At 41.0% G+C, this 16,295-nt stretch overlaps 1 protein-coding gene across 1 annotated transcript; it reads right to left on the reverse strand.

The window, feature by feature from the left end:
• Window positions 1-2,379: 2,379 nt before the first annotated feature.
• Window positions 2,380-4,116, reverse strand: LOC137101495 (G-protein coupled receptor 151). Its single transcript, XM_067479955.1, has one exon. It carries the CDS (start codon window positions 3,875-3,877, stop codon window positions 2,744-2,746), a length of 1,134 nt encoding a protein of 377 aa, XP_067336056.1. The 5' UTR covers window positions 3,878-4,116; the 3' UTR covers window positions 2,380-2,743.
• Window positions 4,117-16,295: the final 12,179 nt, after the last annotated feature.

The following is a 16,295-nucleotide window of genomic DNA, read 5'->3' on the forward strand; positions in this document are numbered from 1 at the left end:
CTGGCAGATTAATAATAAATAGAACCACTCCTGCGAATCATGGGTTGAATTATTTATTTACTTGTGCATCTTTGCACTTGGGAAACATTAGGGATCTTTACATACTGTACTGAGCACCACACATACAGTGTGTCTCACTGACTGCATTGCAAACCTTATAGAACTTCATGAATTCTTTCTTTTTTATTTTATTTATAATTCTATTGTGTTTATCCTCAATCCTATAAATGAATTTACGTCTAATTCTTTTCTTCGGTTGTGACCATAAATAAAGCACAGCGATGGCATTTAGTTAACTTTTTTATTTTTGTGCTACGTTCGAGAGACACTAATATTAACCTCTAACTGAAACTTCACTGGGAGCAGTACGATGGTACAGAAACATGTCCGGGTTGTTTTGAAATGAAATGTGATGTTTACTGAACTGAACTGTAAAATACCCTCTGGGTTGTAGTTATTTTAATTTTAGACTATAACGCATAAAACTAACAAGTTCATGCCAAAATGTCCTCTCTGGCAGCTGCACTTGTGTTTGAAAGTTTATGGCAATGACTGTTAAGGCCTCTACACAAGTCTGAATTCCAAAAGTAAATGAGACAAATATCAGCAATTGTTGATGACGCATTGTGCAGCTTGATTAATGTAATGTGTGGGCACCAATATCAGTTGTCTAACTGATGTTTATTTGACAACTTTTATTCTACACTTAGGAAAATATTGCATATTAACATTTTTATATCAATACAAATGCCTAAAGTAAAATAAAAATAGAAACAAAAAAATGTCAGAAAGACACAATTTGATATCGACAACCAAAGAAAGACACACGCAAAAAGAACCCAAAGCAGGATGCAACTCATGGAGAAAAAATAATGAGGAAAAAAAGACACAAAATCATAAAGACATGCAAAGATAAGTTGACCCGACTGACATTCGAACCGCTGGAAAAATCCTAAAACCAACACAAATGACTCTTAGTCGTTTATAAGTAATTATATAATAATAATTATATTAATTAATTACTTAATTATAAGTAACTTATTTAATTACGTGAAGCTGTAAACAACATGCTCCAACAGGTGTGTTTATTATTATTATTATTATTATTATTATTATTATTATTATTATTATTATTATTATTATTATTATTATTATTATTATTATTATTATTATTATTTATTGTGTTAGATGATTTATTTTATGGACATTTTTAAATCTACATTATAACTTAATGTCATTGCTGTGGGCAAATTAAACTTTCCTCCTGTGAAGACCTCTAAAAATACAATTAAAAAATAACAAGGTGACCCAAGCGCAGACCTTTGGAGACGTGTTTTTTTTTTTTTTTCAATGAATAATTTATGTGCAGGAGCACAATCACGCTGAAAAAGCTTTAGAGGTTTGTTTTTCTGGCTCTCTCTCTTTAACCCGTAACCTTTCTTTTCACTCAAGCAGACTAAAATGTCAAATCTGCCGGGGCGTTGGAGCCATGGGTGGCCGCTGCTTTACTGGTAAACATACACACAACTAAAAGCGGGTTTCTTTTCACAACTAGTGAAAGGTGAGACGTTTGACTGACACTAAAAAAAGCATCAAGACAGGTGTTTTGAAATAAAAAAGTTATTTACAAAGTCTTAAATAACTAAATCCCTTTTCCAAAAAACACACACTGTCCGTGCGTCCACATATGCAAGTTAAAACTCCACCATGCAAAGAAACAACCATATATAAACAAGATCCAGAAATGCTGCCGCCTGCTCCGCACCTGAGCTCATTTAAAACGGACTGAAGTGTAGTGGATAGTATAGTTTGACGGTTTGGGTGATTTTTTAATTTTAAATTAACAAGACTGTTGTGTGTATGTGTGTGAAAAATTATATATATATATATATATATACATATATATACACACGCATTTCTTCATTCATGTTGGCTTGAAAGTTTTAAAGTGTGAATTTGCAGTGATGCTATGTGGAATACAGTGAACATTTAGTGACTGTTGTACAGTAATCTACTCCTCACGCAGGCTGTGTGGTCTTTGTTGGTCTTTGCTGGTAGCCAGAACTTGTATCTGCAGAATGAGAGGCTCTGTCTGTGGGTTGTGCTGACGTTGGTCTCACAGTTTGGTTCACCTGCTACCGAAAAAGTCGGAAACATGGACGAGCTTTTGCACTAAAGCTCCCTGCCTGCTGCTTTGCACTGAGATTTCATTATCGACTTGACCTAAAATGTGCAGCTGGATTAGTTGTGAATTTAATATGGAGAAATGATCTGTCTTTACACAGCACGTGTCATTTCATATAACCCTTTGAATGAAATGGAGAGATTTGGTGGGAGAATTGTGTATTAACTATGATTAAGGGGGTATTTTGGAGCCTTTCGGGGAAAAAAAGAGTCTATATTTATAGAATGTTTTAATATTTATATTATACATCACAAATACACAATGACAACACACTCTTTCCTGATGCTTTGAGAGTCCTGGTATTTACACTGGCTTCTAACAAACCTGTTCTACTTGACATTGCAGCAATGTCGCATAAAAAACGAATATTGAAAGAAGATAGAAACATATTAAACATTTATATTATGATAGTTTACAAGTTTATATTACATCTAATCAATCGCACGACAGCAACCAGGCCACTATACAGCCTTTCAACGAGGGTCTGCACTGTGGATCAACAAACTATCAGCTGAGAACAAGTTCTGCTAAAAAGAAAAGACTTTTACATCTGATTCGCTACAACATTTTCTCCTCTTTTTCCCACGGAACTGGATCCTGTTCCTCCTCAACGTGCGTATTCCTGCGCCCTGTCCAGAAGTGCTCCACATCTGGGAAGGTCTTCTCCTTGTCCTGTGAGACCGCGTTGGACACGGCGTTTGCGCCGACCTCCGCTCCGTTCCCCTCCTTTTTTGGGCATTCTTTGCTGGGGAGGTGCTTTGAGCCTCTGCAGGTGGCGATGAACCAAATGTTTATCATTCCTTCACGCACGTCATCGTACATGGTCATTAAGATCACCGGGGAGAGGGAGCTGCATGCGTAAATGAGAACTTGCGCAAAGATGAGCAAACCCACAGGGGGTTTGTTGTACCCGAGTCTGATCCAGGTGAATGTCCCCCATTCTGGCAGCAGCATGAGCCCATGTGCGCCACTTAGACACAGCAAAACCAGGGTAACTTTGCTCTGATGCTCCGGGCAGGGTGCGTGGTTCACCGCAGTGTGCAGCGCTCTGGTGTAGTAGCCAAGCGTGAGGACCACCGGTATCACAAAGGCTGCAGTTGGATAAATCTTGTAGAACAAACTCATGAAGTCAGATGCGCAAACGGGCTTTTCAGAGACGCAAATTGTGTCGCGGCCATGTTGCACCATAGAGGCGAAAAGCAACTGTGGGATCGGAAACATCATGGACACAATCCAGACAAACGCCAGGGCTCCGTGAATCCACGTCGGATTGTACAAGGGGCCCGTGGTGGAGCTGGCAACCAACGTGTGTTTGGCTCTGGTGGTGATTGCAAGGATTAAAGTTTTTGCAACCACACACGAGTGCTGGAACCAGTCCGTGGTGCTGCAGACAAAACTCCCCAGGGTCCAGGTCTGCTTATAGTAGGTAACGGCGCGCACCGGGGCGCACAGGAACAGTATCATCAAGTCCGTGGAGGCCAAAGAGGCGAGGAGCGCTTTCACCTCAGAGCCCTTTCCGTTCCTGAAGTCGCGGATGATAATCAACAAAACGAGCAAGTTCCCAACTGCTCCGGACACGCAGAGCCCGATCAGAATAACAGGCATGGCCGTCCGGGTTTCCTCCCTCTGGAGAAGTTGAACTCCTCCAACGAAATCAAAAAAGGAGACATTTGCTGGTCGATCAGTATCCATCTTTCCCCTTGGTGACTTAAAGTTCAGCGTCCTGAACGCGAGGGAAAAAAAAAAACGAGCAAACAAAACGTCGGAGGCGCGGGAGCTGTCCAGGGCGCAGCGGTGCTGAAACGCTGCTGATGGGGTTGTGATCACATCAGCAAGAGCGCGAACAGGCGGGCAGGTATTTCAAGCGCTGCCATTTAGCATCGTCAGCCGCTCACGTCATTTTGTGAGTGTTGCTCCAGGCTGCAGCCGGCCGAAATGTGAGCCCAGCGTGATGCGATTTACATTCAAACCCTCAGAGGGATCATGGCTAGTGTGACGTGGCAGAAACATGCCAACAGCACATGTGAACGGAGCTTTCCACATATGCTTTTGCTGTTTGTTTCAGTTAAAAATACGCATTTTAATTGTTATTAAAAAGCAACAAAGCTGTGACGTTAACTGGTTTCGCATGTGGTGCAGCCATGGGAAAGTTCACACCCTAAATATAAAAAGCTAATAGCCTTCCAACTACTCAATAGGGACAAATATATATTGATTGCATTTTTAAAATGACTAAATATGATCTTGATAGATGCACACAGCCACGGATATAAAGCATGGTCTGTTCTCTGCTATCAGCTTGAGTTCCCCAGGGGAATTTCTGCTTTAAATTTCAATTTATCATTGAAGACGTGATGTATTTGGTGCAAAAACAATCCTCTGTCAATGAATTATGGATTAGCTACATTTATAACTGCCTCACTACCAAATAGACAGTGGAAATGTACCGATCTACATTTTACATTAGCAACAAATGTCATTTTTCCATACTTCATGGGAGATTATCAGGCAATGGCTTAATGAATGTAACTTATTTTGGAAACAGGAAATTTTTACTTTGATATTCACTAAAACCAAGCAATTTTTGAGTAGACTGATGGATGTTTGATACATTTAATAACCCAAAAATCCTAATGTCTTATACATTTTAGATAAACTAAATGCTACATGGATTTATAAAGAAAGGAAACGAACCAAAACTTCCCAAATTAGTTGCATTTCAATAAAAAAAAGAATATTGGACATTTGTTTGATTTTTTCCCATGTAGGTAAAACACTGAGTCTATATGTCCAGTTTCACGAGAATTATTCCCATGAAAGGATTAAGTGAAGCAAAGAGGAAGTTTGGTCTGATTATCAGACTGATACGTGACCCTGATGCACGAGTGCACAAATGAGACGGCAGCAGAGAGTGAGGTGTGTTTACTCGACTTGAAGAGCATCCGGTGGGTGATGGAGAAGGAGGGGTGAGGCTGGGTGACGAGGTAGTGGTGTTGCTGGATGGGGGGTGGGGGGGTGGGGGGTGTCCATGGAGAGGTGAGGGTGCCCACTCAAATGCTGTCACCTCCTCTAAGAGGGCTGGTTGCTAGGAGACCGGAGCCAGCATCACAGTATGGGGCGAGGAAGATGTGAGGCTTCATGAAGTAGTGTGAGATATGGATGGATAGAGAGGCTTTAAGGTGACTCTGGAGCTTCACATGTAATGAATGACTAGTTACAGCAGTGTGATTGCGGAGGGGGAAAGGGATCCGGTTGTATTTAGCGGAATGCTATAATAGCACAAGCAGGGGTCCCGCCTTCACAGTGTGCAGTAATCAGGCATAACTCATATGCTACAGACTTGAGAATACAAATAGGTTTCAACTCCCACTGATTTCACTTGTGGAAACCTATAAGGTTTAACATGAACGTACCACTCAGTACACCATCTTTCTGTGTGTCTAGGATTAATGAGAATATGAACAATACTAATAGCCTAATTTATGTTGCACTTGTCATTAAGAGGTGTTACTTCAGTAGTAGCTGGTTCGGTGTTACCTATGGGGATTGTTAAAGTGTTTTACAATACGACCTAAATATACAGATGCTCATCATCTGCATAAAAGTAAATTAGTATTAGTATGACTACTGTTGGCCAAGAGGAAAATGCCATCATCAATTTGAGTAAATGCAACACTTGTAGTGAGGACAATACGTTGGATCAAAACAAGATTGTAAGGCCTGGTGGAGCAATGGGGGGAGCATCGGGCAGAAGACGATGTAGAAGGCAACAGGATTCAAAGCCACCAAGGGCCACGCTGGTGCCGATCCCGATCCCGGATTAAAATGGCAGGGTTGCAGCAGGAAGGGCATCCGGCGTAAGAACACGTGCAAATCAATCAACGTGCAGAACACGCTGTGCTGGGGAGACCCCTGAAGGGACCAACAAAGCTGTTTTAGAGCCAGAATCCTCTCTTTTACTTAAGAGGCAGCTGACTGCAGACAAAGATCCCGGGTTGACTTAATGCCAAAGGTTGTCAACCTTTTCCATCTTAACTGACTGTTTTTGGGTCCTATTGGTTTGGATCAATGGTTTTCACTTTTTCACCCTAATCACCATTATATTTCCTAAACTGAGCCATCCAACCTTCATCGTAAATTACCAACTTGCTGTTCTCGTGTTTGTTCCTTCCCTACGAGGCTGGTAGTTAGTCCTTAAACGAGAAACACCTGTGTTATTGCTGGGCACAGAAACAGACATTTACATATGTGAACATTTACCTCTACTACCCAACGTGACCATATTAACAGTATTGTTGCTAAATCGTGTCAACTTAAGATGATCAAAACAAAGGACAAACCAACAACCAACAAAAACATAGAAATTATATGAATAAACTACAAATTAAACATCAACTGTCAAGATGCAAACCAAGATACACAATCCAAAACTTAGAAGATTTGACAAGAAAGAGAACGAGAATCTGTTCTGCTTTCGTGCCATTGGGAAATGAACTATTTAATCTGCAGATCCACTTTGCCTCACGTTTTAGCAATGCAATCCTGTCTTTGAGCAATGGTCCAATGTCCAGACGGGAACTGTTAGACAACTGGGAGCATTATCCGACCGATGGCTACACTGGCTTGTCTTTCTGTTGCTCCACCAATGAAATATCTGAAACATCACCAGGCTGCCTTCACTGATACTGAATGCCATAAAACGTCCCTCCGACTTCCCTATATAAAAATATCTCTCTACTTCCAGCTGAAAAAAACGCCTCCAGATGACATCACTTGGAGGAAGCTTCGGTGGTGAAAAAGTGGTGAAGTCGCCCTTTAGCTGCTGGGTTGAATCTGATGGGGAATTCTTGTTCTCATTAGTTTAAATTTGAATACATTTGATAATTCAGGCCATGATACGGTCAGAATTTAAATGTGTCCAAAACTCTGGTTTGTGACAACATACCAATAAATATTAACAAATGATATTCACATCTACATTATCTGAGCTGGAAATGTGAAGATGCTAAAATAAAAACATCACACACTGCTGTAAGCAGGGCTGTAGTCGGAGGGTGAATACAGGTGAATGAATGAACGAAATGCATCACTTCCCATTCAGAAACTCTCTTTATCCCTTTGAGTGGAAAAACATTACTCAAAGAGGGTCTTGTCCTCTTGAGTTATCATCATTGCTAATCATGATTGCTATCATCCTTTAAGAGGTGTCTTTATTTCCTACCATGTGTCACATGAGAAAATAATGCACGTTTTAAATAGCAGCACACTCACCAAGGGTAAAAAAGTACCTTGCAAGGATGAAAAACCTCTTATTTGAAATATGTGTGGGACTGTAATCTTTTTTGTTTTTTCTTCCTCGTCTCCCTGTTCTTTCATCTGTGCATCCTGGAGCCACTCCAGCCCAGACTGAATCAGTATTGTGTGAAAGCTGGATCCCTCACATTCCCCCAAGGCTTCCACAGAGCCCGAGAATAACAGTAAAAGAAAATGATGGAGAAGAGGGGGAGTACGTGAACAAAGACCCAGAGCTCGGAAAGAGTCTGAATGAACTCCACTAATGTTCCCTCTGGAGACACAACAGAGCAGAAACAAAGATGAAATATGTTTTCGACCAGGGCATGTCCACCCTAAAAAGCGGAACTTGCCACGACAAATATCTGTCCCAAATCCCTTGATGCAGAAAAGCTTTTACATTATCATAGAAGGCAAATGCGGGTTTTTGTTCTTAGCATCAGCAGAGAGATCAAAGGTAAAAAGCTTCCTCCAGGTAACAGCAGACGCAAAGCGTCATTGATGTTACTGCTCAGAAGTTGAGTAGTGATTAGCAATTTGTTGTTGATGTTGCGACCCGGCTATACATGAAAGCAGGGTCCCCCCCCCACATCATAGTAGAGAGTCACGGCCGCTGACATCCAGTTGCTCCTGTCAGTGACTGACAGTTGCCACGACAACCTGTGGATGGAAACCACTTAACTAGCAGAGCTTCCAGTGACTGTCCTTCATGTCCTTCATGAGAGCAAATCGAGAGTAAATTCCCCTCGAACAGTTTTAATTTCTCCATGTGCATTAATAAATCTTTATTAGATTTGTGATGAGCTGCAGCACATGTCGTTATTTTCATTATTGTTTCGATCGTCTGATGATTCAGGCGTCACGCAAAGAGATGAATGAGCCCCTTTAGCAAAAGGGCAGACTCCCACCTGCAAAGCAGCAAATAATTAATGTCAGTCTTTTTTTTATAGGGTATGTGGGAGGGGGAGAGGATGGAGATGTGGGCTTTTCATTTTTTTTCTTGGATCATAAATACATAAAAAGCCCTAACATATGCAATTGCTCGCCTGGAAAGATTAATTGTGGGTTTAGTGAATTTAATTCCCATCTTCAGCCTTTTTTTAATTTACTCTCCGTTCTTTTTTAGCTCTATGCTGCTGCCTGCTGGGCTGTGTCCTGCTGTCTGCTATCAGCAACGTGTTGTTTTACGATGTTTTGTACTTTAGCGCTTCGTTTTAATGTTGCTTGAGCTTTACTTTGTTACATTTTAAAGATAAACATGGTACTTTTTACTCCCCTACATCATTTGAGAGCCTTTGTGTGTTCTGGGTGTGACCTTAAATGTGAAACATATACAGCAGTTAAATCAACTGCCTCCCAATCAGCTACAACATTTGCACCCGGTGGGGGGGGGCGCACATGGGGGCAAGCTGGCATTTAAACCGCTACAGTTTAGAAAGCTTGTAATTTACTGAATTAATCATTTCTAATTACCAACCCATTCCTGCTATTCTATATTCTATATAGTCTTGGCATCACAGCTATATGTATAAACGTATTAATTAATATATTTAATAGTAGGACTTAACTACTAGAACTATTTTTGTTGCTTTTTTTTAAGATTTTGACTTTAAGGAAACAGGAAATGTCAAGTTATTTCCAAAATAAAAGTCAGGAGCATCACACCACAGTGTTTTAGACTTTGGGTAAATTACCTTATTGTTGCACTTTATTAGTTTTAATTTTATAAATCCGGATAGTCTGCTAGTCTGAAAGTGTCTTACTGGGCCTTATGAAGCAGTGCTGACAGATGTGACTGCAGAAATACTAGTCAAACAGCGCCACCATGTGAAAGAGGAAGGAAAAACAAAACTTTAACAACAACATGACATTTAAGTATTTGACAAATTTTGACATTTAGAAGTATCAGAGATTTAGTTACATATCAACATCCAGCATAATATACATTAAAAGCAAAGATTTATAGGATTTTATGCTCAACAATGCAATTTCTTCTAAATATAATTTTAAAACTTTGAAAATACTAAATGTACTTCTTGAAACTACAAGTACCCTGATATCAGCAGCAGATGGCAGCAGAGGATAATTTGTATAAATAACCCCAAACACTAACTATACACCTCAGTGATCACAAAACTGTTCAATTCAATTCAATTCAGTTCAATTCAACTTTATTTATATAGCGCCAGTTCACAAACTGGAATCCGGAACAATATCTTTTGTAGCTCTGCCTGTGTGGGATCCTAATGGGAGAAGGTGGAATTTAAAGTTCTCTGTGATTTTCTAAAAAGCACCAGGTGCCAAAATAATAATTATCATCACACAGTGACAGTAATTACACTTTCTTGACCACGATGCGGGTTTTGAAATCACTGGCAAAAGATGGAACTCTGGTCCAAAACAGTTTTACTTGTCTGAAAAATATACTTTGCAATATATTATCCATATATTATGCAAGACATTTTGCAAATGAGAAAATATACCTGCTGTGTAAAAAAAATCTTTTACATTTTTATTGTCCACATGTGCAATTGAATGTGGTTTATCTCTTATCTCTTTATCTTAGCTGAGGAACACACACACAGAGGGGGAACTTGGCCTCTGGTGTCTTGACCCAGGGTCACTTACAACATGTGGAGCAGAGGAGCTGGGATCAAACCGTTGGCCCCGCTGTTGTGGGACAACCTGCTTTACCTACTGATCCACTGGCACCCACACGTGTTGCCGTCTCATTGCCGCAGCAAAAAGACGCAACACTGAGCCTCCAGTGAGCGACTGTGTGAGTTAGAGCTTGTTCAAACAGCCCGGTTTGGTTGAAACTAATTAAAAGAAATACGACAAATTAAAACTATTAAAAAAGGTTCTGTCATCCCTCATTCAGCCACAAGATGTTGCTTTTCCCTATTTCCAACCCTTGGCCTTAGTCTTCTCACCACGTCTTTGGGCCTCCACATGTCCCTGGACTAAGCTTCAATTTCTGATCACCTGACTCTGTGGTTGCTGTGTTCAGTTTCCCTCCCGGGCTCCCAGATACCAGCACTGTATCCCAAACTGTTTGTCAGATTGTTACGGACCTGCCTTGTTGATTTTTGCCTTCTTTGTGTTTGGTCCTTTCATGGGATAGTTGACAGTACACATGAACTAATCTGGTTTTCTTAGAAGTGTGTGTGTATATTACACTCGACTGTTGCTTAAAATGACACCGTCGAGTTGATTAATAATCAGCTGAGATGTGTTTTATCATGTTTTATGAAATTAGGCTGCAGCAGCTCTGCGTGTGCATGTCAGAAAGAGTAAACAGTAATACACACACACACACACGTGCGCGCGGTCCAACTGATTAAAGTGAAAGTTTTAATGCACACAATAAGAAACCAAATGTGTTTTGTTTATGGACCTGTGCTGTGGGGAAAAGCCTTTTTATTTAATCTAGATGACTTGTACGTTCTCGCCTTTATGCACACAAGGCCCCGCTAATCTTGTTCTCCATCGGCCCCTGTGCATAATGAAAAGGGGCTTATCGAGATGCTGGCCCCGGGGTGACGTCGACTTTCTCCATTTCCGCAGCGAATAAGGTGAACGCCACTTAAACCACGTGACTGGAGGAAATCTCCCAGGACCCATCGGTGCAGTCGCTGGCAGGAATGGGAATAATAACGGAGGGGGAATAAAATGAAGAGTTCAATTGGAAGCGATTAAAATGAATAGAAGCTTTGACTAGATAAGACACATACCATTTCCTCATCTATTTAACATTCATTGAATTGAATAATCCCGTCTTATTATCGTAAATAGTCTGAATATTTACTCTGAATATGCTAATTTATGTTTGCTGCAAGCGCTCTGCGACTTAATAATTTTTTCATCAGTATATGCATATCTCCTGCTTTTTCCCATAGCTATTTCTAGAGAGGAGTGGAGAGAGACAGGCCGGGAGACCTGGAGACAGACATGAACACAGTTGGATGGTGCTTCTTGTTTCTGTAACCTTTCTGTATTTTTTATTTATTTATTTTTTTAATACTTTGCCCGGGGCCAGCCCAGTTACATTTCAATCAAAAGATTAATTGTAAAGTCATTATCCCAAACTAGGCCCTGATAATTGGCTGTCATTTTGCATAGTGCTGGCACTCTGGCTTTAGGGCAATTGACTGTGTTGTTATCGTTCACTTTTAAGGAAAAATAATGGACAATTTATCATTAATCTTCTGTGGGAAATAATAACAAGTTAAATGTCATTTCCCCCTGTCGCCCCCTTACAAATAAAATTGCGTCGCTCTGGGCCTCGGCTGATCACCGACTGACCTCTCCTCTTCACTCCCAAGGTGGGGCTGAAGCTTAGCAGAGGCAGCAGGGTGAATGCAGGTTAGACTGGAAGCTCATAACACAAGTCCTCTGCACTGTGTAAATACACATGTGATGTGAATTGTTGGGTTTCTTCTTCATTCTAAGGACGTTTCCTCATATATTCCTATTTTGCCTAGGAAACTAAAATAAGCCCCAATATTCACACATTACAGCTCTATATACCTCAATTTTGTTTTATAGCAACCATAAGACTGAAATCACCAAAGGAGCTGCTACATGGACGATGCTGCTCAGAGAAAAAGAACATCTGAACTACGGCGTTGGAGACAGTAATAGTTATATAATCTCCATCATTTGATGAAGACACAAAACTGGGATGTAACATAATCTACACATTTAAAATCCATCTACACTGTCACCCACAGAGATACGTTTTGACTTCTTGTCATACAATCACATAATATACAATAAATTACACTCCGCTACAAAAGTATTGGAACAGTGAGGCCAATTCCTATATTTTTGCTGCGCGCTGGAAACATTTTGAGATTGAGATTGAGACAAGTGATCAACTTTTCAGCTTTTATTTCCAGTTATTTACATCTGGATCTGATACACAACTTTGAAGTCAACACCTTTTGTTGGGACACACCCATTTTTCATATGAGCAAAAGTATTGGAACGGATAGACTTAAAATAGATTCAAGCGAATAAGACTTAATATTTAGTTGCAATAACTGCATCAAGCCTGTGGCACGTTGACATCACCAAACATTTGCGTTCTTCTTTTGTGATGCTTTTTCCAGGCTTTCACTGCAGCCTCTTTCAGCTGTTGTTTGTTTTGGGGGGGGGGGTTGCTTCCTTCAGTCTCCTCTTTAGCAGGTAAAATGCTCCATAGGATTTAGGTCTAAAACCTTCCACTTCTTGCCCCTGATGAACATGCAAAGCAGTTCATCAGGTTCTCCAATCGTGTCCCAGAAGAAGCCATGCAAGCTCTGGCCTTCGTTACCTTCACTGCCTACAGCAAAAGTAAAGGAATGAGGGCCTCACTTTGCCAATACTTTTGGAGGGAAGTGTGAAAAACAATACATTTCCACTCTTTTAATCCTGATTCTTCTTTGGACGGAAGATGCAGGCCCTGCAGCAAGTGACCCTGCTCATTGTAAATCTCTCATCAGTACACAATCTGAGATAAATGGCAGAGTGAAAGGTGGACATCAGTGGAGGACGACACTCATTCCCATTCGTTTATCGGATTAGGTGGCTGCTGTGAGGGGGGGATGAGACAGAGCGACTCGTTTGGCATTCATGGGCAACAGTTGCCCAGAAACAGCCTGTTTGAACAGGGATCAATTATCAGTCAGTCTATATGCGAGGAGGGGAGATTAGCAAAGCTATACGAGTCGTGTTGACAAATACCCTCAGAGATCCTGTCAATGAATGCACACGGACAAACGCCTTTGGCTTTGACACTGGCCAATGCTGAAATTCAGATTAGAGTCTGTGGCATCAGCAGAGTAGAGCTGTTTGTGTGTCGGCCCAATGCTCCTGACTGGATCCCGCTCAGCCTATTACAGCCTGAGCTCACAGGTCACTTTGTCAACAAATCATTTGTTTAGATACTGTATATATTTCTACATGAAGCCACTTCATACATGCATTACATTATCTAATATTAGCATTAGGAAAACCTGAAAAGATAAATGCTAAATAGCAAATGTATCACTGTTGTATGTGTGTGTGTTTGTGTTTTTTCAGGAGGTACAGCAATCAAAAGACTGTGGACTATAATTAATCTGTAGCCAATTATAAGCAATAATATAAGATTTCTATGGGTTTTTTTGGCAATTAATAAATAATAATCTTAATGCTGCTGTAACAAGTTCAAACTTGTTTAATTTGTAATAATTTGTTACTTAACATGGTAATTACACTCTGACACAAGATCTTTCTACGTCCTTCCAGTGGTATTAATGAACCAGCAAGACTCCAAACACCTTGGTTTATCTGTCATATTTCATTGTTTAACAGGCGGTAGATGGAATTCTTTAAGAAGACCAGTAATCCAGGAAAAGAATCCTGATCCAAACAAATCTCCAGATCAAAATATAGGAACACTTTAATTAAAGTACGAAGTGGTATCAGCAATAATGCTAAAAGGCAACGAGAACACAACAAATTTCATGATGAATATCAAACATCTCATGCAGCCTCTGGCTCATCGTTTGTGCTGCAGATTAGATAAAAGATTGCTGTTTGTTGCCAAAACGGGCAACAGAAGATGATGAACTTGAACAAAAGCGCGATCACTTTCTCTGCAACAACAGCCACAAAGGGGGATCCAACACGTCTCGGAGTCCTGCTGTGCTTCATGGCCGCATCAATAGCAGCGGTCAGTGTGAGTCCGTGAAGGTTACAGAGGGCCTCAGAGAGCAAACACGGCTCGCTAATCCTGACCTTCTCTTTCTCCTGCAGCAGACCGGCAGTTGGCCGTGACAGCTAAGAACCACAGTGACTCCACAGGCACGTCTGGAGGGTCTCAGAGTCGAGGGAATTAGACAGAGAGAGGACAGACTCAGACCTGTCAGGGAGCATCAGGGGAAGAGGAGAAGCTGAGGTCAAAGAATTGCAATGACATTGGTAGTAGCAGTGTAGTAACACGTATGACAGGCTGCTGAGGGTCAGGGTCTGAGGACACTGACTTTAAATCCCACTGAACTAAATTCACTTTGAACTTATGAGAAACTCATTTGAGGTGGTTTGATTTAATGATATAGCACATAAAAATGCCACTGGTTTTCTGTGGAAAGCGCCTTAACTCAACATTCTCCCCTTCATTTTTTTTTCTTGTTGAATTTAAAGCTTCTGCAGGTGGCGCTCTTCACGTTGCCAGTGTGACCAGAGCCATGGCTCACGTTAACGTGCACTGACCACCTCTTCTTTCAAATATGCAAAACAAGACGCTGTTTCTGATGCCGAAAAGTATAATACAGCCCTTAGATTTCTACCTGCGACACATTTTCCTCTGTGAAATAAAACGTTTATTTTTGCACTTTTATGGCTGCGAGCTGAGTTTATTCAGAGTTACAGTGATTTATAAAGCAACTTGAAAAGGCACTGACTTTTCCACAGAGCTTGCTGGATTCTAAACCAAATGTTATTCTGTGTTCCATACACGAAAGTCATTCCTTTGCGTCGTCATTTATCCCATGCACACACTTGTGCCCTGTCCTGAGGAGGGTCACGCCGCTCTTCTGCCCTCATGACCTGCAGGGGGTCAACGAGAGCAGCTTTACAAATCCCGACTTTATAAAAACACCAGGAGAAGGTCCTCATGGGAATTACCTCTACCCAGGCAACCCCAAACAGTAAATTACAGGGAGCTTACATGATTTCTGCCTTCCCTGGGGACATCAAACAGTCAGACGGGCTCCATTAGACTTACCCCGCTCGCTCCACTTTAGATCTGCTTCTGTCCTTTGTATTAGTTCAATCCCTTAAAGACTGCAGGGAGGCTGCTCGGTCCCCACAAGCTTTCTGTCTCGTTGTGTTTGTAAAGCTGTTTTGAGAAGGACATCTTTTTCTCTGGCGTCCTGTTGGTCACAGACTCTCCTCCTTAAAGAAGGTCTTACATGTAAAAAACGTTAACTAAAAGATTGGCCTTGATTTTTTTTTTTTTTGCTTACATGGGTCAAACACATCATTTTAAAGGGTAAAAGAAAAGCAGCTGATCACATTTTCCCACTTTCCTGTAATACTAGACTTTTTAAAAGACTATGTATTTGCGAAACACAGTTGTCAGATATTATTAGTGTAGTGCTTCACTTCATGATTTCTCTGCCTACTACGTTTTCTACACAGATAGATTGATGGTAGAAAAGAAAAAGTTGACAGATCTTCAAGTCTTCTTAAAAAAATCCTCTCAACGTCTTTTTGATCTGATACCTATGTTGTACCTGCACTGCATTTTGGTCTAATAATGCTGGGATCAAAAATAGATAATAAACTGATGGCTCTAAACAAAAAGGACAGAAAACATCCAGGCCCTTCCTCTGTCTGTGTATGAGGCCATTTTCTCATGAACCACCCATGTGCACTACTTTATACTATTGTTAATGAAACGTTTCCATGAGGTTGGGCAGCCTTCAGCACAGGATCCCTACCGACTGTCTATTAGTCCAGTAAACCTCTCTGCATCTGTGCTGATGAATACCAAGGATTGTAAGAATCTGTAGTGACTCCAGGACAATAGCTCACATGTCTGAGTGTTTTTTTGTTTTTTTTTCTCAGCTCTTCATCGGGAGGAGCCCCCACTGGGAGCAGATTAGCCTCTTCATGGGGGACGTGACACCCGGAGAGGAAGTATCAGCGGAGGGCGAACACAAGGACAAATCATCCCACCGTCACTAAATATCCACCACAGACAAGCAGACAGCAGGAGAGGGCGTCCTCTGAGCTGGAGACACTTCTTTTCTTTTGTCTTTACTTCCCTTTTGAGCAACTGCCCCAC

Source organism: Channa argus, chromosome 16 (genome assembly GCF_033026475.1).
Source record: "Channa argus isolate prfri chromosome 16, Channa argus male v1.0, whole genome shotgun sequence".
In the NCBI taxonomy this organism is placed as follows: Eukaryota; Metazoa; Chordata; class Actinopteri; order Anabantiformes; family Channidae; genus Channa; species Channa argus.